This window comes from Amphibalanus amphitrite, unplaced genomic scaffold (assembly GCF_019059575.1).
Source record: "Amphibalanus amphitrite isolate SeventyFive unplaced genomic scaffold, NRLGWU_Aamphi_draft 001181F_arrow, whole genome shotgun sequence".
NCBI lineage: Eukaryota > Metazoa > Arthropoda > Thecostraca > Balanomorpha > Balanidae > Amphibalanus > Amphibalanus amphitrite.
This window is the reverse complement of record NW_024882675.1, coordinates 89,112-112,025: the sequence shown is the minus strand read 5'-3', so window position 1 is coordinate 112,025 and position 22,914 is coordinate 89,112. Positions and strand designations below refer to the sequence as shown.

The window sequence follows — 22,914 nt, the reverse complement described above, 5'->3', positions numbered from 1 at the left end:
GAAGCAGCGGGAGAAGTGGCGTCACATCAAGGACTTAGACATTCCTCAGTGCTCCCATGGACAGGTGGAACTGTTGCTCGGAGCTAACGTCAGCGAAGCAGTCATCCAGCAAGAGGTCCGGGTGGGTCAACCAGGCCAACCGATAGCTGTACGTACTGCTTTTGGTTGGACCCTGACTGGCGCTGTGTCCGACCTGCACCCTGGAAAACCTGGACGAACTAGAAGAGCGATGTTCATCCAGAAAGGCTCCGCTGCTGACGAGGAACTGGACAACATGCTGAAGGACTGGTGGACAACTGAATCCTTCGGAGCCAAGTATGAAAGGTCAGTGTCACAGTCGAAAGAAGACCGTCGAGCGCAAGAGCTTCTAGAGTCAACAACCACCAAGTTAACCGGCAACCGCTACGAGACTGGCCTCCTCTGGAAGACCGACGACGACGCGCCGTTTCCAGACAGCAAGGTGATGGCTACAAAGAGACTACACGGCACCGAGAGGCGTCTGGTAAACGATCAAGAGAAAGCAGCAGCTTACCAGGCCACGATCGATGCATATGTAAAAAAGGGCCACGCCAGAAAGCTGTCCAGGGAGGAGGCACAGCTCCGGCTACCCAGACGCTGGTTCCTACCACACCATGCCGTGACTAATCCCAATAAGCCAGGCCGCTTCAGGATAGTCTTCGATGCGGCAGCCAGATCATACGGAACATCGCTGAATGACAAGCTCCTGACCGGACCAGACCTGCTGAAGAACCTCACCGGCGTCCTGCTCCGTTTCCGAGAAGAAAAAGTCGGCATGGTGGCAGACATCCAAGAAATGTACCACCAGGTCCGTGTCATCGAGAAGGACCGACCTGCGCTCAGCTTCCTGTGGCGCGACCTGGATCAAACTAGAGAACCAGACATCTATGAGATGCAGGTGACCATCTTCGGCGCCAAATCGTCTCCAGCGTCTGCCAACTACGTCCTCCAAAGAACAGTCGCGGACCATGGAGAAGACTGCGGGCTGCCAAAGAAGGCCGTGGAAACTGTGAAGAACAGCTTCTACATGGACGACTTCTTACGATCAGAAGAACATGAAGATGATGCATTGAAGACGACGAAGCAGGTGACAGAGACACTCTCCCGAGGCGGCTTCCATCTATCCAAGTGGGTAAGCAACTCGCGGCACGTCCTGGAGAGCATTCCCCGAGAGAAGCGCGCCCAGCCGGAACTAGACCTCACAGAAGCGGAACTGCCCACACAAGGTGCCTTGGGAGTGGTCTGGGATGCTGAAAAGGACAGTCTGAGCTTCAGATTCCGAGACTCAAGCGTCCCGATGACAAAGCGGGGAGTCCTCCAAAGGACTGCGTCGATCTTCGATCCTCTGGGGATCGCCGCGCCCTTCGTCATCAGAGCCAAAATGTTCATGCAGCAGCTCTGGACCAAGCAACTGGACTGGGACGACGAGCTGGATCGTGAGGAGCAGAAAGAATGGGAAGAATGGCTCCAAGAACTGCCAGCACTGAGAAACATCAGTGTCCCACGCTGCCTCCGTCCAACATCAAGTGACACAATAGCGCGTGAGCTTCATGTCTTCTGCGACGCATCAGAGGGAGCGTTCGGAGCAGTCGCTTATCTCCGTACGACCTCACCAGACAGCACGCATCACTGCTCGTTCATCATGAGCAAGACACGAGTTGCACCGCTGAAGAGACTGTCGATCGTCAGACTGGAGCTGCAGGCAGCAGTGCTCGCAGTGCGCTTGGTGGACGCGCTCCAAAAGGAGATACCAGATCAAGTCAAGAAGGTCACCTACTGGAGCGACAGCCGGGTCGTCCTGCAGTACATCAGCAACGAGAGCAGACGATTCCATACATTCGTCTCAAACAGAGTGGCAGAAATCCACGACCTGTCAGACAAAGGTCAGTGGCGTCACTGCCCAGGACGACTCAACCCAGCCGATCTGTGCTCCAGGGGTGAGACAGTGAAGGAGCTCGCCGACAACCCTCTCTGGCTATCCGGCCCAGACTTCCTCCGAGGCGACGAAGAAGGGTGGCCAGAGCAGCTTCACGTTCAGAAGCTGGCTGAAGAAGACGTAGAAGTGAAAGTTGGAGCCTTCGCCACAGTCACGGTGAGGGATCCAAAGGCAGCACTGCCGACACGGAGCAAATTCTCGTCTTGGACAAAATACAAGCGCACGGTGGCCTGGATCCTGCGCTTCCTCCGCAACTCGAAGCTGAAAGGCGAGCAGAAGCGACAGCGAAACCTAGGCCCACTGACCGTGTCAGAGCTCCATGACGCGGAGAAGACCATCCTCCAGATGGTGCAGGCGGAGGCCTACAGGACCGAGCTGCACCAGTTACAGGCGGGTCAGCAGCTCAACAAGAAGAGCGGCATCGCCGACCTGTCACCAATCCTGGACGCTGATGGCATCTTACGAGTCGGGGGGCGACTAGAGAATGCCCCACTGGACGAAGACGCTCGCCATCCAATTCTACTCCCAGCAGGTTCTGATGTGGCGAGGATGGTCATCTACGAAACGCACCGTCAGCTCATGCACGCCGGCGCAGAACACACCCTGAACGAAGTTCGCCAGAAATTCTGGATTCCGAGGGGTCGTTCGCAGGTAAAACGAGTCCTTATCGACTGCGCCATCTGTCGCAAGAGAAGGGCGAGACCTCAGCCTCCAAGAATGGCCGATCTTCCCGCTGACCGGTTTAACACCTCCCATCCGTTCAGCTTCGTGGGGATCGACTATTTCGGGCCGCTCACAGTCAGGCGGTTCCGCAAGACGGAAAAAAGGTACGGCCTGCTGGTGACGTGTCTGGCCACGCGAGCCATTCATCTGGAAGTGTCCAACAGCCTGGATACTGACAGCTTCCTGATGGCCTTCCGACGGTTCGTGACACGCCGAGGTCGTCCAAAGAAGGTTTTCTCCGACAACGGAACAAACCTGAAAGGCGGTGAACGTGAACTCCGAGAGGCACTGACACAGTGGAACCAGCAGAAGATCTCTGACGAGCTGAGCCAGCAGCAGATCGAATGGTGTTTCAACCCACCAGCCGCGAGCCACATGGGCGGCATATGGGAAAGAATGATCGGCGCAGTCAAGAGAGCGCTATCGGTCGTGCTCGGCGGCGAGGTGACAACAGACGAGGTGCTGTCAACTGTCTTCTGCGAAATAGAGAGCATGATCAACAGCAGACCGCTGACACACGTCACAGACGATGTGAGAGACCTGACAGCTCTCACACCGAACCATTATCTCTTGGGGAGGGGAAGCCGTTGTCTTCCCCCTGGAGTCTTCAGCAGCCAGGATCTGCACTCCAAAAAAAGATGGAGGTACGTTCAAGCTTTGACGGACCATCTCTGGCGAAGATGGAAAAGGGAGTACCTCCATACCCTGATCCACAGGAGAAAATGGCAAGCTGATCAACGGAACCTAGCAGTCGGCGACGTGGTGCTGCTAGCAGAATCTGACACGCCCCGAGGTCACTGGCCGCTGGCGCGCGTGCTGCAAGTGTTCCCGGGGCCTGACGGCCGAGTCCGCGCCGTTCAGCTCAAGACGGCAGCAGGTGGTACGTATACCCGGCCTGCCACGAAGGTGGCGCTTCTGGAACTTGCCCCGTCGCCTCCTCAGCCATCTCATTAGCCGACCGAACGCAAACAAGAAATGATGCTGGCTGGCTGTGGACTGTCGAGCCCACGCCCCCGAACGAGCTGAAGTAAGAAAGACTGTTGTGCGCGTACGTGCCTACGACGCACTCACTCTTCATCTGTATTTTGCATTGCCTGAACCTGAACTTCATAACTCGCGCATGTGGCCGTTTGTGCTTTGTAGTTTATTCGATTTAGGCGTGTAAATCGTGCTTGTTTGAACGTCTTTGTCGGTGATCGTGTCATTTTGTGTTCTCCCTGTGGTCAAACACGGGGGTGGAGTGATGTCACCGACGAAAGTGTTCGGATCAACCCGCGCTACCGCTGTGCCGCCGTGATAGCCGGCCGGCCGCCGTGACACCGCGGCGCCGCCGCCGCTCGCTGCAGCCGTCCCGCCGCCGCACCGCCGTCACCCCGTCCAGACTCAGGATGAGTTGTGAGGCATTGTGCAGGGCGGGGCCGCGAGCACACGCGGCCGGCGGTCGGTACGCGTGCCGCCGACGCTGCCGAGACGCAGCAGCGCCGCGGCCGCCACCGAGACCGAGATATAAATTAAAGACACGTCGTTTTAAGGCACGTAGGCCGCCAAGCTGGCGCCTTCAGCCACCTCCCCGCTGCAGTGCAAGTTTGCACTCGTTTTGCACACGTCTTAAGCATTGCGTATAAAATGTGGGTCACGTACGACCCCGGCAGAGTCTCACTTCGACCGTCGCGCTGTGCGCACGGACTGATCCGCCCCGCTCGACGCCTCGCCCGGCTGAGCGGGGACAGAGTACAGAAGCACGCGCGCAGACCGACTCTCCTGCGCGCAGCCGCGCCCGGCGGGGCAGTGTCAGTGCTTCAGATTTGTACAGTGAATGTGAATGGTGCTCCGTGTCTGCGTGTTTCATCTACCGGTTTTCTTCACAACTGCTTCCGCTTCTTGCTTCGCGTATGCTTCAATAAATCCTCTACGGGAAATCTTCACGTCTATCTACAACTGTAAATCGCCGAATATCAAAAACCCAGGAGCTCACATAGCAGGCGGGCGGGCTACGAATGTCGCACAAACTCACCGAATAAAATACAGTCCACATTCAACCAGAAAAGAACTCCGAGCGACAGTTTGTCGGCGACAGTGACTTACTTATGTTACGTTAGGACGTGTCCGTGCCCCATGCCAGCCTTTCCCAGCGCCCGTATAGGCACGAGCCACCGCCCGCAGTGACACCTCGTCGCTGAGGTGGCGAATGCTAGTACTAACCTCGCTCCCCAGATGACACTACCCGTCCGTACCAGGGGTGATACTGCACCGCAAGACACATTTAAGAACGGAGAGGCAGCTGCGGCCAGGTGGGTGACAGCACGTAAGCGCCTGAGGCGGTCGGGGTAAAAATATTTTACCCTTGAATGCTGGATGCATGCACTGCGACTTTTTATTTTAAGAACGAAAAGCGTGTAATTGACGTGTAAAGCGTGTAAAGGCGTGTAATCGACCGTATCCGTATTGGCACTCGTGCCGCATTTGTGTGACGTTAGCCGTTTTCACGACGGGCTATCCGGCGAGTGCACCTAATGTGACCAAATCTGCACCTAATCTCTTTTACAGCAAATATCTTTATTTTATGAATTTAATTCAGCGCTTTAATCGACGATACTCTCTGATAATATGACAAAGCAGGGGCATAAGCAATTAGTGCAGCCCTAGCAAATAGCTACTAAGAGACACACGGAACCTAATTTGACCAAATCTGCACCTAATCTGCACCAAATATGCACCAAACGTGTACCAGATGGCCCTCGTGAAAACAGCTAATATTGTTACGGGCCTATTAAAAAAAAAAAAAAACGGTGAATTACTTGTATAACGGTGTGACGTGTCTCTGACCAATGCCGGCCTTCCCCAGTGCCCGTACAGGCACGGGCCAGCTCCCGCAGTGAGACCTCGTCGTTCAGGTGGTGCATGCTAGTTCAAACCTCGCTTACCTACTAGATATGCAATATCTTATAGTCTTCCTTGCTAAGCTGAAACCCACCAAAATATTGTTTTTTATAGGTATTGATGGCGTAATACTTATGTCCTACTCATTGATAAGGTGTCTTGTCAGCGGTAAGGGAACGATGCAGACGCCCCGAGCTAGCGCGGCGGCTCGGGACAGGCGTTAGAGATAAAAGGGGAAGGGATACTGATAAGACATCTTATCAGCTAGTAGGCGACGCGGCGCGCGGCGAACACGTGGCGGCTTGAGATGAAAGGGAGAGAGAGAAGGGAGTAGGTAGGTAGAGAGAGAGAGAGAGAGAGAGAGAGAGAGAGAGAGAGAGAGAGAGAGAGAGAGAGAGAGAGAGAGGGAGAGAGAGAGAAAGAGAGAGAGAGTGAGCGAGAGAGAGGGAGAAAAAGACAGAGTCGTGCAGGTGTTGTTTTGACGAACCGACGCCAAGGAAGGGGGAGGCGGGGGAAGGATATGGTTGGGACAGAGCACAGTCAAGCGAGAGCGCTTGAGCGTGGCGAGTGTGTACGAAGTTCTCCACGTGCATACTGGAATATATCCCTCGCTGGACCTATTTTTTTTTCAAAATACGCGCTGGCCGAGGGGCGGGGGAGGGCGGGGGCGGGTACGGCCCACCCCTCGCCGTCTCGGCCCTGGTGGAGCTAGCGCGTCGCGGAAAAAAGCGAGCGTGTGCACCTTTATGAGAAGCGAAGCTGATGCCCATTTTTAGGTTCCTAGCTCAACCGATCACCTCTGAGGTCATGTCAGGTGCTCCAAGGTACGGTTCTGTTTTTGGTGAATAACTTTGCCAAAAACGGCAACAGGTCAGCGATCCCGAGCTGAGCTGCGGATTTATTTTTATTTTCATTTTTGCAGATTCCTTCAACAAAAAAGGTCCTTGACCTAAAGCAGTGTACCAACGCATTAGACATGTCTAGACGCGTCGAATGACATATAGATTGTTTGAAAAGGTCAAGTTTTGTGTTGTCATGTGACCTCGAATGGCCTTTGGTTGACTTTCACACATGATCAGTCTCATTTGCTTGAAGTCACTGGTCACGATTTTATCATTCATTTTATCTAAGCATTCATTTAGAGTCTCAGTATGTCAAAAGTGACAGAATTATTATGGCTGCTCTATCAGTGAAATAGCCTGTAGAAGAATACGAAATTAGCCGGACACTTCCCTTACCGTTGTAATTAAGAAACAAGGCATTATGACTTTTTTTCCTTTTGATGATGATATAGCCACCTTTCATAAGATCATATTTAGAAATGCCTAGAACATCCCAGCTACTGGGTTTTTAACCCGCGCCCCACTGGGGTCTGCGTATAACACGCCCTACTGGGGGGGGGGGGGGCTATTCATAGCATAGAGATCTTATAATATAGAGATGCCCATACAATGTTAAAACACTCAATTTCGTGTCGTTTCTTGGGCGTTTTTTAAGTAACTTTTTTGAGCGCAGGTAGCTCGTGAGGCTCTTAAACACAGACTGCTTCGGGAAGAAAGTAAAAACATAGATTGATGACATCATGCAGATATATTGGACGAGTGTACCTGTACTGCCTATAGTAGAGAGCAAGTATAGTATGTAAATGAATATATTAAAAGAGACAATTATATACAAAACCGGACCGGTTTCGTCTAAAAAACATCTACAGCGTTTTTTAACCGCTGAAGAAGTCGTTATAGACAATAACGGACAGCTGTTATATAATTGTCTTTTTTAATATATTCATTTACTATTTGCTCTCTTACGGATGACATCTTGGTTATTAAGGCACTAGGCATAGATGACCGAAGTGTCGCAAGAAAATGTTTTCAAAAGTAATATGGTGTAAATAGCCGTTTTCGTGATTGACCTGACCTGCAAGGTCAACCAATGACCTAGGACCTTAAAATTAGGTATCATCGGCTTCCTCTCGTCACGGGCAACACGCTCGTTTTTTCCGCGAAGCTCTAGCTCGATCAGGGGCGAAACGGCAAGGGGGGGGGGGTCCAACGGACCCCCCTTATACGTTCGCGGCTGGAAAAACACCAATACGGGCGAGGGTTAACCCTCGCCCGCACATGGGGGGGGGGTGGTTGCCAACCCCCCCCCCCAAGTAGTTTTTCTGCTCTGCACTCAACATTTTTAGAGCTTGAAGGCTGATTTTTCGTATAGCTGCTCCTCCATCCTTTCTTGATGTCAACTGAAAATTTCAAGTTTCTGTGGTTTTTGGTTTCGGAGATATGACCTTGTTTTTCAGGTCATGTCATGGCCCAAATGGCCAATTCTCAGCATCTTGCGTTGGCTATGGGCCTTGTGAGCTTTTCACACCTTGATTTCGGCCTTTTTTGCCATTCTTACCTCCAATCTATCATGCAACATGTTGTTCGACGATGTACAGATGTCAAGGTCAGGGTCAAGGTCAACCTAGGTCATCTAAAATAATTGCGTTTTAGGCAAGCTAAATTTACTTTTCGTGAAGTTTTTTGACTGCATTTTTGGTAACAGCTTCTCAAATCATGATTTCATGTCATATGGACACATAAACACTCGGTGCACACATCAGTATACCTACACACAGACCTTGACCTCGAAACCTTGCACAGACCTTGACCTACACACAGACCTTGACCTTGACCTCGAAAGGTCAAGGTCAAAGGTTGACCTCAGGTCACGTGACCTCGAGGTCATCATGTATATCATTCGATGCGTCTTGACGAGCTGAACACAATGAGACCATCCGCGCGGCTGTATCTTGTTCCTGTACGGAGTTATTGGCAAAAAAAACTTTGGTGAACTTTGATGACGTCACATGACCTTACAGCTGCCCAACAGCAAAACTGACCTCAAGGTAGTGAAGGTTGATCGTATATGAAGTCATGTATGGTATATGGGGCCATTCCGACGCGTTTTAGTGGTAAAAACAGGGAGTTGATTTTTCCCCCATTGACTTATAATGGGGAGGTCGAGAAATTGACCTGACCTTAGGTCATCGATATCCAAATTCCGAGATAAGCAAATTGTAGCTACTAATGACCTAATAACATCTTGCGATTTTCAAAGGCCTCCGACATCTACTGTAGCTCTGGCACGGTGACAAAGTTGCAAAAAAGTGGCTTGATGTTGGGTCATTCAAAGTGACCTGGTGACCTGACCTGAAAGTTAGGAGGTTCAAACTTGCACACCATGTGTAAAATTGATGAGAGAATAGTCGTACCAAATTTCGCGGCGCGTAGCGCTGCGGTTTTCCCGCTATCCGCGAAAAACCTCAGGGGGGGGGGCCCGTCGGTGCGCGTGTTAAGACTTTCAATAGGTCAATGACAGTTGTGGAGAAGATAGGGACCCGCTGTAGTTTCTAGAATTGAGATTGTATGACCTACCACGATCTCAAGAAACAACTAACAAGCCAACGGTTAATTGTGTGCAATATATGAAATGTGTTATGGCAGATAAAAACATGATCGGCACGAGGGTACAATTTTGTCGTGGTCCGACGCTTTTTACATAATAATACCCTAAATACCCAAAGTGTCACGCATAGGTGGCGGAACGGGGGGGAGGGGCACCGGGGCACCGTGCCCCTTTTGATTTTGGTATTTGACATTGGCGTTGCAACTTGCAATTCCCTATTGGCGCTGCATGGAAAGATGCGACCAAAAGTCGGCAGTGCACCCTCCCTTCATTAAAGGTGTTCCGCTGCCACTATAGTGTCACGGAAAGGTATGACATTTCAGTAAACTTGGTTGTGTATGCAATGCGGTCTGGTAGGTGGGGGTAATGGCCCTGCCTGGCGCCCGAAAAGGGGGCACGACCCCGGAGGACCTGCCGACCACTGCGACTCACTGTAGGTAATCATTGTACTAGCACTATATAGATTTGAGAATTTCATGAACGCGCTTACGCTTCATAGGTGTACGTGAGTGGTAAGTCCTTAAATAAAATTAATTATTGTAATATTTAGTAGAAAAACAGCAAAGTATCGGGCCACTCATTCGAAAGGTGGAAAACCTACTATAAAGAACTACTAAAATTCCTGTTCCTGAGGTATCAAAGGACCAAACAGGTGTCTATTAGGTACCCGCTATTCCGTCGTGAAAACGGCTACAATGAACCTAATTTGCCAAATCTACACCAAATATGTGCCAGATTCCCGTCTTGAAAGTGCAGCTTCAATAAAGTAAAAATATTAGCAATCTTTGTGACGGAGTTTTGAAGAAAATAAAACATATGTTTGTCTCGATACAATCAATGCATTCAGCTACAGAGCGACAATGGCAAACATCTCTGCAAATTTGGCTCTGTATTGTCGACTAAAACGCATCGACTAAAAAAATCGACTAAAAATCGACTAAAAAAAATGCATCGACTAAAACGTCATTTCTTCTTTTCAGTACTGTATAGTCTGGTAGGGCATAAGTGTGGTCATCTTCCAAGAATGTTTGGTCATCTTGCATCCTTGCATGGTCAATGAAGTACGCCGTTTTTCCTGGCACTGCACATTTCAATAATCGAACGCTGGGACCATACGTTCTTATCACGGCAGGGTCGAAATGAGAGGAGCATACCCTGTCACAATCCGTTGGAAGCCACTGCAGGTTTTCCGAGCACTTCCGTCCATTGCCTGCTCAAGACTTAGAAATTTTTGGAAGCTGTTCGGCGACTGTTCAACGCATCCTTCAACACAACACTTATTAACCCATCACTGAAGAACTAATAATACGGTGTAAAAAAGTTGACAAAAAATCGACATTAAAATATTCATGATGACCTCACCGCACAACCAATGATATCTCTTAATACACCCCAGTACCGGGAGCCGAATTTATAAATCAAATAACTAACTTCGGAAAATACAGCGATACTTCAATGCTATCCCAACGTCAACTTCCATTCCAATATATATCCCATGGGATGTTTCCAACGTGTCCGAGAACATAAGAAATTATTGCAACAAAAAAACGTTTAAAGTGGACTAATGTGATCCTTTATTTCTACACTTCATATAATGAAGAAATACGTATAATAATCATTCATTTTCTTTTTAGAAGAGGGTACAGACACAAATCACGATATTCAAAGAGCGTAATTTCTTGCTTAGAAAACGCCCAAGAAACGTTAGGTTTTTTAGTACCTGGGCATCTCTATATTATAAGATCTCTATGATTCATAGCACCCCTCCTAACTCCGAAACTACTGAGCCGATCGTCAAAATTCAAACGGCGTCTGATAGCCCCGGAAAAACTATCGAGCGAAACCTAATTTCATTGACCTCGAGGTCACCGATGACGTCACAGGTCAGGTCAAAGTAAAAATTATTAGTATTTTGGCTTGTTCACGTTTTGGGCTCTGGCGGCCGTCTTACACGTCATATCAGGCTCATTTGTGGTTCACACACTCGTGAACAGATGCTGTAGATACCCTGAGGGTACCAAACTTGTACTTTGATTTTCAGGTCAAGGTCAGGTCATCACAGGTCACGAAAATATTATATCATGCGTCGGTCACGTAACACGTGTTTTATGGTCCACTTAGGCCAAAAATTTCGAATTTGATGTCGTCTGTGTCATTCGAGGTCATTTTGAGTCAAATTTAGCTTAGGTCAGGTCACTTTCAGGTCAAAAAAGGTCAAATTTGGTCAAATTTTGAAGTTAAAATTTTTCAACAAAAAAGGATTCTATTGGATGCAGTTTGGGCTCAGGAACACGATGGTACTATTTATATTGGCGTACGATGTCAAATACTTGCTGAAAAATTGATTTGAAAAATTAATAATTGTGAATTTTTTGCAATAATGCGTATAACTTGGCCATTTTTGAAGATATTTAGCCTAAACTTGCTAGAGTTAGTCATAATAATGCGTTCTATCACATATATTCCGTTTTTCTCGAAAATGCAAAAACTTATTGAAAAAATGTAAAAAGATAAATTTTGAATTTTATTATATTAAATTTTCGAAATTTTCAAACTTTCGAAAATTCGAGATAACAGTTTGATAGCACAGTCTATTCTGTTCTGAGTCCTCTCATGCAAAGAAATTCGATCTAGCTTAAAAACTGAGCTCTTGGGAGCGATTGCCGTGGTTCAATGTTTTGCGTCGAAATCGGCCGAACATGACGTCACTCTGACGTCATTTCCGGCCGACCTATGGTAGGTGCGAAGCTCACATTTTGACACAAGGTGTCAAATTGATGCAGCCGAAGGTACTGAAAGTTTGGCGTCGATACGTCAAGCGGTTTGGAAGTTATTGCAGAAAAACGGGAGGGTGGCCCAGTGGGGCGCGGGTTAAGCACAGTGGGTTTGATGTGGACCGACGCCGAATTAGCATGTGCCTACATGCAGTTGCTCTGTCCTGGTGCCGGGTGTCCCCTTATTCACCTCTTGCTGGACAAAAGTCCATAAGATCTCGATGGAATTATGATGAAAACTATTTCTAAGCCGTAGTCCGTTAGTCGTTAGTCCAGAAGGATAAGAGCTTCTCACGGCGTCACTTCTCATTCTCCTAAGGACTTTTAAGTAGCGCTCCAGGCTGCACGAAGGCAACGTGGTTTGAATCAAACATCAGTGCGCTTTCAGGAACTGAGTCCTCCAGTGCCGTCCAGTTGAGCTGCTCCAACTATTTGTCTGACAGGATGTTGCTCCGGTAATACTCATTACTCGTCACTGATGGCGGTCTTCTGTGAGACAATGCACACCTGGAACATCGCATAGCAGCTGAATATGCTCCAGATCTGGATCTTGGCCGGATGTTTGACGCTGGTGACGGCCGGGACCGCCGAGACGTTTGAGTTACTGTCAGCAGCCCAAGGCCACTTTGACGGTCCAAAGGACAATACAGCGGGAATAGCTACCCATTTCACCAGACCACCTTGCTCATATCTTTCTTCGATCAGTGGATGCGTCTTGGCGTGAGGCCAAAGGTGGTGCACTGGCTATTTTCCCGTCAATTTCGTTGTCTTTTTTCAGTTTGATGGGCAGAAACATAGGCGGCGGAACGGGGAGGGCACTGGGGCACCGTGCCCCCTTTGATTTTGGCATTTCAACATTAGCCCTATGGGCGTTGCATGAAAAGAATGAGACCAAAAGTCGGCAGTGCCCCTCCCCCTTAATTGAAGGTGTTCCGCCGCTACTTGGCAGAAGAACAAAGGTAAGGGCGGATAGCGGTGAGTCATGATGTGGGCCCTTTTATCGGTCTTGAATTCAAGTTAAAAAACATGTGCAAAGACTGCTTTGCAGTCGTCGAAACTTGTACGGACATTCCGTACAAGTTTTCGGGCCTTCTAAAACTTGTACGGACACTGTCCGTAGTGTCCGTAGTGGTGGCGACGCTCATGCCTGGAGCTGGCTATATTCTCAGCGCTCCAATGGGGCCACTTCATCACGTGATTACAGCGCCGTCAGCGACGCGCTGATCCTTGCAATCGTCTCCCGGAGGGGGGGGGGGGAGGAGGAGGATAATCAGCTAAACGGTTCCAGATAATTACGTGCGCGGTGCGGCATCAAAATATCATAGATAATTGAAATGGCTAGAGGTGCAGTTAACTATAGTTCAGTCGATGACAGATAAGACCATGGGTGGATAATGTTTTAGAAAGTTACCCCGGCCGGCGACCAATAGTCGGAAAGACGATATGCTCACATTGTTGTTAACGGTCATCATAAGCAAACCCCTATTCTGACCCATGGAAATGGAATATTGGATGTTGTGTTTCTTAAAGGATGAGCGTATCGTATCCGACATTGGATCCGACATCGTAGGTATAATGTTGAGTTTTACAGAGAAAATGGAACGTTCGAACCAAAGCACTAAAATGGGTCACTGACATCCAGTTACGCGGCTTTCTTCAATGTTGGGCAGCTCAAACTCCTATAAGACAAACAGGGGGGTCGATCCAGGGATATCGACCGGTCCCAGTCTCGTCAGTCGCTATAAGAGCGTTGAACTCCGCGTGGCGAGAGCACGCGTCCCGGTTACGACAATCCGAGTTCGAAGCATGATGGACGCTCGGTGTTAATGAGCATCCTGACGGCTACACTTATAAACGTTAACGGGTATGGTTGCGGTTGGTGGCACTGGCAGGCCAGTCGAAGGCAGTGAGGTCAAGCATTGGTTCGGAAAAAAGTGCACCGAAGGCGCGCCAAATTTTCGAAACTGAACACGATTTGAGAGCAGTCTTGGCATTGGCGACCACATGCGGGTCCCGCCTCCTGGGGTTGGAGCTTATGGTATGTTAGTAAATAGTTACCTGATTTGCTATATTACGGCCATGGCAGTGAACATTTGAAGAACGAGTTTTCTTTTCTGGTTTGGAGACAGCTTCTAGGATTTACAAGAGTGGAAAAGTTACCCCGGCCGCGCCGGGGTAGGCTGAAAGTTACCCCGGCCACGGCCGGGGTGGCCGGGGCAGGTTCTCCACCCATGGATAAGACCACAACTAGCTCTATGATTGGACCCTATTGTTGATGCCTGGCGACGTGCGCTCGAGTGTAGAGTGAAGTGTAGGCATGAATCCCTAGCAGCCTACGACGGAAGGGTGCAGTATCGAAAATCTCATAGCCATTTGTCTTGGCTGAAGGTCCTGTGGACATAAAACATTTCTGATTAGGATAAAGATACTTAACCCGCGCCCAGATGGGGTCTGCCGAGCAACGCGGTCTGATGGGGGGGGGGGGGCCATTTTGGCCCCCCCTCAGATCTCGAGAACCACGCAACATAGCGACAAGCGGTAAACGGTGTTGGATAGCCCCAACGGGGAACTACCTTGTGACCCAATTTCATTGACCTCGGTCAAACCGATGACGTCACAGGTCAGGTCAAAGGTCGAATTTTCACCGTTTACAGGCATTTCAAGAAATGCGTTGTAAAATCGAGTAAAATGCATTTCATTGAAAATCATCGATGGGGAAATGTTCTTCAAACACATATTTTGCTATTTGAGGTCACTGATACCAGGTCAGGTCACAGAGGTCAGGTCACTGGGGGGTCACAATATGAAAGTGTCGTGTGATACATGTTTTATGGTCCATTTTACATGACAAATGCGATTATGTGGGTCAGACAGACTTTAGGGCCAGCTTAGGTCACGTTTTGGTCAAGTTCAGGTCAAGGTCAGGTCAAGGTCAGGTCAAATTAGGTCAAATTTCAAAGGTGATATTTTTGCATAAAATGGGTATCGATTCGATGCAGCTCGTCATGGGGAGTTCAATGGTGGTCTCCGTTTTGCGCTACGAGGTCTAGAATTGCTAAAAATTGAGTTCAAAAATTTGACGTCATCAATTTTTAACAGTTTTTTCGCTATAACTTGGCCAAAAAAAGAGGTATCGATCTAAAATTTGGTATGTATATCGAAGAGCGCAGGGACTATCACATATATTCCGGTTTTTTCGAAATTCGAAAATTTTTTGGAATTTTTTTGAGTTTTTCCAAAAAAATCAATTTTTTTTATTTTTGGGGGTCAAAATCCCAAAATTTCGAAAATCCGAGATAGCAGTTTTGTAGCGCCGTCTTTTCTCTACACAACCACATAAAGAACTTTAAAATTGCTTGTTAACTGTAGAATTTGTGAGCGTTTAAAGATGTCATGTTTTTTGCTCATTTTTACTCGAACATGACCTCAGTTTGACCTCAATAACTCCTGACCTGAGGTGACCTGTGACTTGAAATTTTGTGTGAAGGTGTCAAATTGATGCCCGGTAAGGTACCCAAAATTTGGCGGCGCTGCGCGCCGCCGTTTTCTCGCTATTTAAGAAAAACCACAGGGGGGGGGGCCAAAATGGCCCCCCCCCATCAGGGCGCGGGTTAACAGCAGAACATTAGACTGGTGATCGTGTCTCAGCAAGCCCGCATGCCACTGAGCGCTAAGTTATTACGCCGAAACAGTGTTGTACTGAAACTTCTCTCTATGCTAGACAGTGCAACATAATAACGTGTAGTTTTCAAAATATTATAGCAAATTTATGTATCAAGACGTGCTGTAACCTACATTGCATTCACTGAACGATAAGGCTAGAGCGAACCCTTTGTTTTCACACTATTTTTTGTGTCTGGTGTCGTGCGCATAGGTATAAAGTGCAGGGTAAAACTCAGTAGCAGCTTACGTTTTATCGGCACTGCCTGACATTAGATCGGTATAGATTCGATTGCCCTACACACCCTTTATTTCATATTAGGTGTCATATTAGGTGACCAAAAACCAAACACGTTCATTTACCATCGGCGAAGTCGGCAAAGCCCATTGGCGGTGATCGGCAAATTTCAGTTCCGAAACAAACTGTGTTTGAATAATTTGACTGAAAAATCTCTCAGCCCATCTGCTGATGGGAGTGTCGGCTGCCTTATTCTCAATTTTCCTCTCACCAACTCACCAAACTAACTGGGTGTCACAGCTCAAGCTATCCCGCGCCCCGTTGGGCTCTGCCGAGCAACGCGCCCGGTTGGGGGGGGGGGGGGCATTTTGGCCCCCCCCTAAGATCTCGAGAACCACGCAACATAGCGACAAGCGGTAAACGGCGTTGGATAGCCCCAACGGGGAACTACCTTGTGACCCAATTTTATTGACCTAGGTCAAACCGATGACGTCACAGGTCAGGTCAAAGGTCCAATTTTCACCGTTTACAGGCACTTCAAGAAATGCGTTGTAAAATCGAGTAAAATGCATTTCATTGAAAATCATCGATGGGGAAATGTTCTTCAAACAAATATTTTGCTATTTGAGGTCACTGATACCAGGTCAGGTCACAGAGGTCAGGTCACGGGGGGGTCACAATATGAAAGTGTCGTGTGATACATGTTTTATGGTCCATTTTACATGACAAATGCGATTATATGGGTCAGGCAGCCTTTGGGGCCAGCTTAGATCACGTTTTGGTCAAGGTCAGGTCAAGGTCAGGTCAAGGTCAGGTCAAATTAGGTCAAATTTCAAAGTTAATATTTTTGCATAAAATGGTTATCGAATCGATGCAGCTCGTCACGGGGAGTTCAATGGTGGTCTTTGTTTTGCCGTACGTGGTCTAGTATTGCTAAAAATTGAGTTCAAAAATTTGACGTCATCATTTTTGAACAGTTTTTTCGCTATAACTTGGCCAAAAAACGAGATATCGATCTGAAATTTGGTATGTATATAGAAGAGCGCTGGGACTATCACATATATTCCGTTTTTTTCGAAATTCGGAAAAATTTTGGATTTTTTCAAAGTTTTTCTAAAAAAATCAATTTTTTGATTTTTTTTTGGTCAAAAACCAAAAATTTTGAAAATCCGAGATAGCAGTTTTGTAGCGCCGCTTTTTGTCTACTAGACCATATAAAGAACTTTGAAATTGCTTGATAACTGTAGATTTGGTGAGCGTTTCAAGATTGCATGTTTTTTGCTCATTTTTGCTCGAACATGACCTCAGTTTGACCTCTATAACTCCTGACCTAAGGTGACCTAAGACTTGAAATTTGGTGTGAAGGTGTCAAATTGATGCCCGGGAAGGTACTGAAAATTTGGCGGCGCTGCGCGCCGCCGTTTTCTTGCTATTCAGGAAAAACCACAGGGGGGGGCCAAAATGGCCCCCCCCCAACGGGGCGAGGGCTATTATTGCGATTATTGGTGACCAGCCACATGCGTACATTAAAAGGCTTAGTTACCCTGTCAACTTTGACTGATTTTTGTAGAATAAGGAAGTAATCTAGCAATTCTGACTGACGCGTTTTCCGTACATGATAGAGTGTCCTACACGCTCATTATTTCATATTAGGCGTCGAACAAATTATGGCAAAGCCTGAGACCAAAAACCGAACACGTTTTCATCATCGGCAAATTCGGCAAATGCCATTCACGGTGATCGACGAAGCTCAGTTCCGAAACAAACCATGCTTTCGATTGGTTTGATTGAAAAATCATTCGGCCCATCTGCTAATTGGAATGTCAGCTGCCTTATTCTCAATTTTCCTCTCACCCAACTCACCAAATCAACAAGGTACCATCGGCAAATTCGGCGAATCATATTGACTGTGAGACTGTGAGTGGAACACAACAAGAGGAAACTCACAGTGTGAGTTTCCTCTCACCACTGTGAGTGGTGAGAGGAAAATTACGAATAAGGCAGCCGACACAATAACCTTTGGTGAACTCGGTTCACTTTTTCGAGTTCTACATGTTTCGAGGCTAGTTTTTGGAGCTGGATTCGAATTTAGCAACTATTTGAACATTTACGAAGCAGTTTTGGTAATTTTATAACACGTTACGAAGCTGTAAGAGGCTGTAAGAGCTGTAAGACACGTACTACGAATACTCGTCACAACCCCTACTGGTTGACCTGACTTGACCTAAGCCGACCTGGTCTAAATGCTTCAAGACATCATCTGTGATAAAAACTAACACGATATTCGTGATCCAAAAAAAAAAACCGACAAAACCCTACAGCAGGCACACTTCACGACTTTTTAACAGTTCCGGATTTTCCCGACTTTTGGGTCATTGACCTGACCTGGAAGGTCAACCGATGACCTAGGACCTTAAAATGGGGTATCATCGGCTTCGTCTCGTTACGGGTCGCACGCTCGTTTTTCCGCGAAGCTCTATAGCTCGATCAGGGGCCAAACGCGAAAGGGGCGGGGGTCGTACCAACCCTCCCTGTGCAGACGAAGGACGTAAAATGGGCTGTACCGGCGAGAGGTTAAGGTTAAGGTTAAGTGGTTAGTGGTTATGTATCATAATCACTGAAACTGAACATATTTGATTTACTTTTGCCTGCAATCTATATATTCCTGCGAGTAACTTTTTCCTCATCGCTGTTGGGGAGACGGTTAGGTTAGGATGGGTTAGGTTAGGTTAGGTTAGGCTAGGTTTGGTTAGGTTAGGTTAGGCTGGGTTAGGTTAAGTTAGGTTAGGTTAGGTTAGGTAAGGTTAGGTTAGGTTAGGTTAGGTTAGGTTAGGCTAGGTTGGGTTAGGTTAGGTTAGGTTAGGTTAGGTTTGGTAAGGTTAGGTTAGGTTAGGTTAGGTTAGGTTAGGTTAGGTTAGGGTAGGTTAGGTTGGGTTAGGTTAGGTTAGGTTAGGTTAGGTTAGGTTAGGTTCGGTTCGGTTCGGTTCGGTTCGGTTCGGTTCGGTTCGGTTCGGTTAGGTTAGGTTAGGTTAGGTTAGGTTAGGTTAGGTTAGGTTTGGCTTGTTATGGTTAGGTTAACCTAACCTAACCTAACCTAACCTAGCCTAACCTAACCTAACCTCACCTAACCTAACCCAACCCAACCCAACCCAACCCAACCCAACCTAACCCAACCCAACCCAACCCAACCCAACCCAACCCAACCCAACCCAACCCAACCCAACCCAACCCAACCCAACCCAACCCAACCCAACCCAACCCAACCCAACCTAACCTAACCCAACCTAACCTAACCTAACCTTACCTAACCTAACCTAACCTAACCTAACCTAACCTAACCTAACCTAACCTAACCTAACCTAACCTAACCCAACCCAACCTAACCTAACCTAACCTAACCTAAACTTACCTAACCTAACCTAACCTAACCTAACCTAACCTAACCCAACCCAACCCAACCCAACCCAGCCTAACCTAACCTAACGCAACCCAACCAAACCCAACCCAACCCAACCCAGCCTAACCCAACCCAACCCAACCCAACCCAACCCAACCCAACCCAACCCAACCTAAGCTAACCTAACCTAACCTAACCTAACCTAACCTAACCCAACCCAACCCAACCCAACCCAACCCAACCCAACCCAACCCAATCCAACCCAACCCAACCCAACCCAACCCAACCCAACCCAACCCAACCTAACCTATCCTATCCTATCCTATCCTATCCTAACCTAACCTAACCTAACCTAAATAGAACTAAACCTAATGATATTTTTCACCCAAGAATATTCGGAAACAGGTTCCTCGCCCTTTCTGTACCGTTCTCCGACTACTCTTCGGTAAAGGTATGTTTCCGTGAGAATATTCGGAAACAGGTTCCTCGCCAGAGGTGCACAAACCTTCCTACTTGCCTACAATGTAGGAGACAGGAAAGAGCCGAAGAGGGTAGCCGCGAGACAGATTTCAGTTTGTGTTTTCTGTACAAAAATGACTATAAAAACAGCTGACTGGTAGCAATTGTTCGGTACAATCAGCTGTCAACGGCATTTGGTCATTACATTTCTTTACGTGTCTTCAAAAACAGTTCCTACAAATCTCCTCCATGAGACACCCACGAGACAGTTCCCATTGGATTAACATTGTGTCTCATGAGACACCGTGTAGGTAAAATGTAGGATGAAAAACTGCGAAAGTGGTGGGCATGTTTCGAAAAACGGCGCACAAAATCTTGGGGCGCCTATCAGTTTAAACAAAACTCCTGTTCGAAAATGGGTTCTGGTAAAGTTTCGTCAGCTGGTTTCCATAGCAACCGCCATTCGTGGGACAAGCTGACGCCATTTGCTAGCGCGTTGCGTGGTAACCAGCTATAGGTGTCAGTTGAATTTGAAAGATAATTGTAACAGTGAACAGCTTGCTTCAGTTGCTGTACCTACTGTGCTGTGGATGTGTGTCTTGTGCAGTGTAAGCAAAGTGTATAAGGACTTTCACAAAATATTTTGTGATGGTGTGGTAATAGAAGGTTGTGAGCTCCAAGTGGAGTTAAGGAATTGCCAAAGAAATGAAAACTCTGCATGGGCCGGAAATCTGCAGCCTCATAGACCCGGGAACAGGGGGGGCAGCGGGGGCGCTTGCCCCCCCAACTTGAGAGCCGAGGGGGCGGCGCCCCCTCAACATTGAGGCAGCGTGAAAGGATCTTTCTTCCCTTTTCCGGACTTCTTTCCTTCTTGTTTTCCATCTAAACATCATCACACGGCATTTTCCTAGCCATCTGAATGGTTTCTGCCGATACAGTATCGATTTCACAACATCTGCTATTGTCACCCCGCTTTGGGGTGACAATAGGCCTTGGCCATATACTCATGGCCAAGGCCTGGCCTTGGCCATGAGTTTGGCAGGCCAGATTTTATACTAGACCATTTTGAGAAAACTTTGAGAAATATATAACGTACAACGGTGGTAAAATCGTTGCTATAATATAGGTATAACACAGTTTACCCGCTCCGGGTGTGAGGGAGGGGTGTGGGGCAATGAGTGCACTGACGTGGCGCCCTCGGAAGGCCGGTATCTATGGGATTAAAGCTCAGCGACACTAAGGGCTTGTCTGATGCATTTGGTTATCGGTAGCACCCTCAGAATCACCGGCGTATAGGGCCCTCAGAGCCGCCGGTAAGGGGCCTTTAGAGGCATTGGTATGGGCCGCGATGCAGGTGCCGGTTCGGGCGCACAGAGGTGCTAGTGTGATTCTCTCAGAGGCGCCGGTGAGGGTCCTTACAGGCGTTGCTCTGGGACCTCATAGACGCTGGTGTGGAGCCGTTACAGACGGGTGTGGGGTCTTTAGAGCTGCTGACGCGAACCCTATACAAACCAACAGGGGGAAACCCAACAGGAACTACAAACCAACCAGTGACCGGCACGGGGCCCTTAGGCCGGCAGAAGAAGTCTTGTGGGGTCCTTAGAGACCGGCATGGTACTGTCAGACGCCGGTGGGGCCCTCAGGGCTCAGAGTCACCGGTGTGGGGCCCTCCAAAGTTTCCAGTGGGTGGCCTTTAGATGCGCAGGTGTTGATTGTTGGGTCCTCAGAGCCGCCGATATAGGGCTTTAGCACTGGTATAGGCACTCAGAGTTGGGGGTGTGAAATGCTCAGAGACACCGGTGTGGGCCCTCATAGGCGCCGATGAGGGCCCCCTCAGTTGCCGTTATGGGACCCTCGGAAAAATGTGTGTGACCATCACAGGCGGGAAATGCCCCTAGAACTGGCCCCTCATAGGCCGGTAAGAACTCTCAGAGGCCAGTAACGGGCCTTTGGAGACCACCGAGGGGCCCTTAAAATCTGCAAGATTCCCTCAGAAGCCGGCGTGGGGCCCTTGTTGAGATTTTAGTGTGGTTATTTAGGGCCCATAAGGTGCACTAACGAGACCTATGAGGCCATTCTGAGTCGAAATATGGTCATCGTTAATCCTCAGCGGTCAAATGGCACCGCAGGTCCTCTCGGACCCGAGGGTCCCTTTCAACCCGATGGGTGGTGGGGTGGGGGGGGGGGGGGTACGTGTCCCCTTATACCCCTAACTACGCCACTGCTTCATATGCATCATGTCAGGCATTTTAGGCTCGCCCCCCCAACTTGAAAATCGTTCCCGGGCCCCTGTGCAGCCTGCACTTCTATAAACTCTTCATAAGAAGTTCGTGGCAGGGGGCATTTTGGGGAGCGATTATGAAGGTGCTGGTAAGTAGGTAGGTACCCAACCTAATTGGCTTGATGAGAACTGAAACTGAAAGTCAAATGAATTGTGAAATTGCTTTACCTATTCTATCTGATCACTTCTACTTTTTTCTAATTTTCCATTCATTTTGATTGATAAAGAACAACATTGAAAGATGCTAACATGCAGGTAACTACCTACCTAGCTCTAATGTAAATAGGTACCTAATAATTTCCTTCAAAAGAATATATGGCTCTTCAATGTACTGGAGATTTAGTAATTGAAGGCATCTCACTTCATTTTGAACATTACCTAGGTACCTATAACTTCCCTAAACTGCATGACAAATTTTCAATTTCCTTGTTGTAACACCAATACCACAAACATTCATCTGGGCACAAGGCTCACAACATCAAATTATTCATGTTTTATAGACAGGTACCTATACAGCAAAAATGCAACAGATATGTGATTATTTTAAACATAGGCTTTGTGTTCAGTTGTGTATATAATAATTTTGTGGGTGGAAAATGTGTCATGAATTGTCTACAGGTCTGTGTAGAATTGTAATTAATATGATTATAGAAAAAGGAATGGTCAGTTAAGTAGTCAACATGTTTACTCAATAACAAGATATGCTGGCATGGAGTTTGCTCATGAGTTTGCTCAAAAACCTTTCAGTTAGTGTGGGAAGCATAGCAATTTGAAGCATATGCTTATAAAACTGATTTGTAATGGGGTTTGTGAAGTTCTCCATAAATTTCACACCTAGCAATGTACCTATCTAATGCATTGCATTACTTTAAAAAGAGGGAGACCATACAAGTTGTCAGGTAGGTAGGCTTTGACATTGATTTCAAGATTTCAAGGTGATCTGTGCTTTTTGATTATAACTTGTCCTCATTCTCTGACTAAAGGAGTGGCAATACAATCTGACTTGTTCTATTTTCCTCTTGCCTTGCCATTTTTGACATAATCCTTGCCCAGGCTATATGTTGGTATGATGAAGGTCAACCAGATGACATGTTTCAA

At 47.8% G+C, this 22,914-nt stretch overlaps 1 protein-coding gene across 1 annotated transcript in view; it reads left to right on the top strand.

Moving 5' to 3' along the window:
* The first annotated feature begins 229 nt into the window (after positions 1-229).
* Positions 230-22,914, top strand: part of LOC122370889 — a 44,606-nt gene continuing 21,921 nt past the window's right edge. Inside the window, exons 1-3 of the mRNA XM_043346835.1 lie at positions 230-1,454; positions 1,635-2,385; positions 2,719-3,208. Of these exons, the coding sequence (XP_043202770.1) occupies positions 230-1,454; positions 1,635-2,385; positions 2,719-3,208 (2,466 nt within the window). The remainder of the gene's footprint in view (positions 1,455-1,634; positions 2,386-2,718; positions 3,209-22,914) is intronic.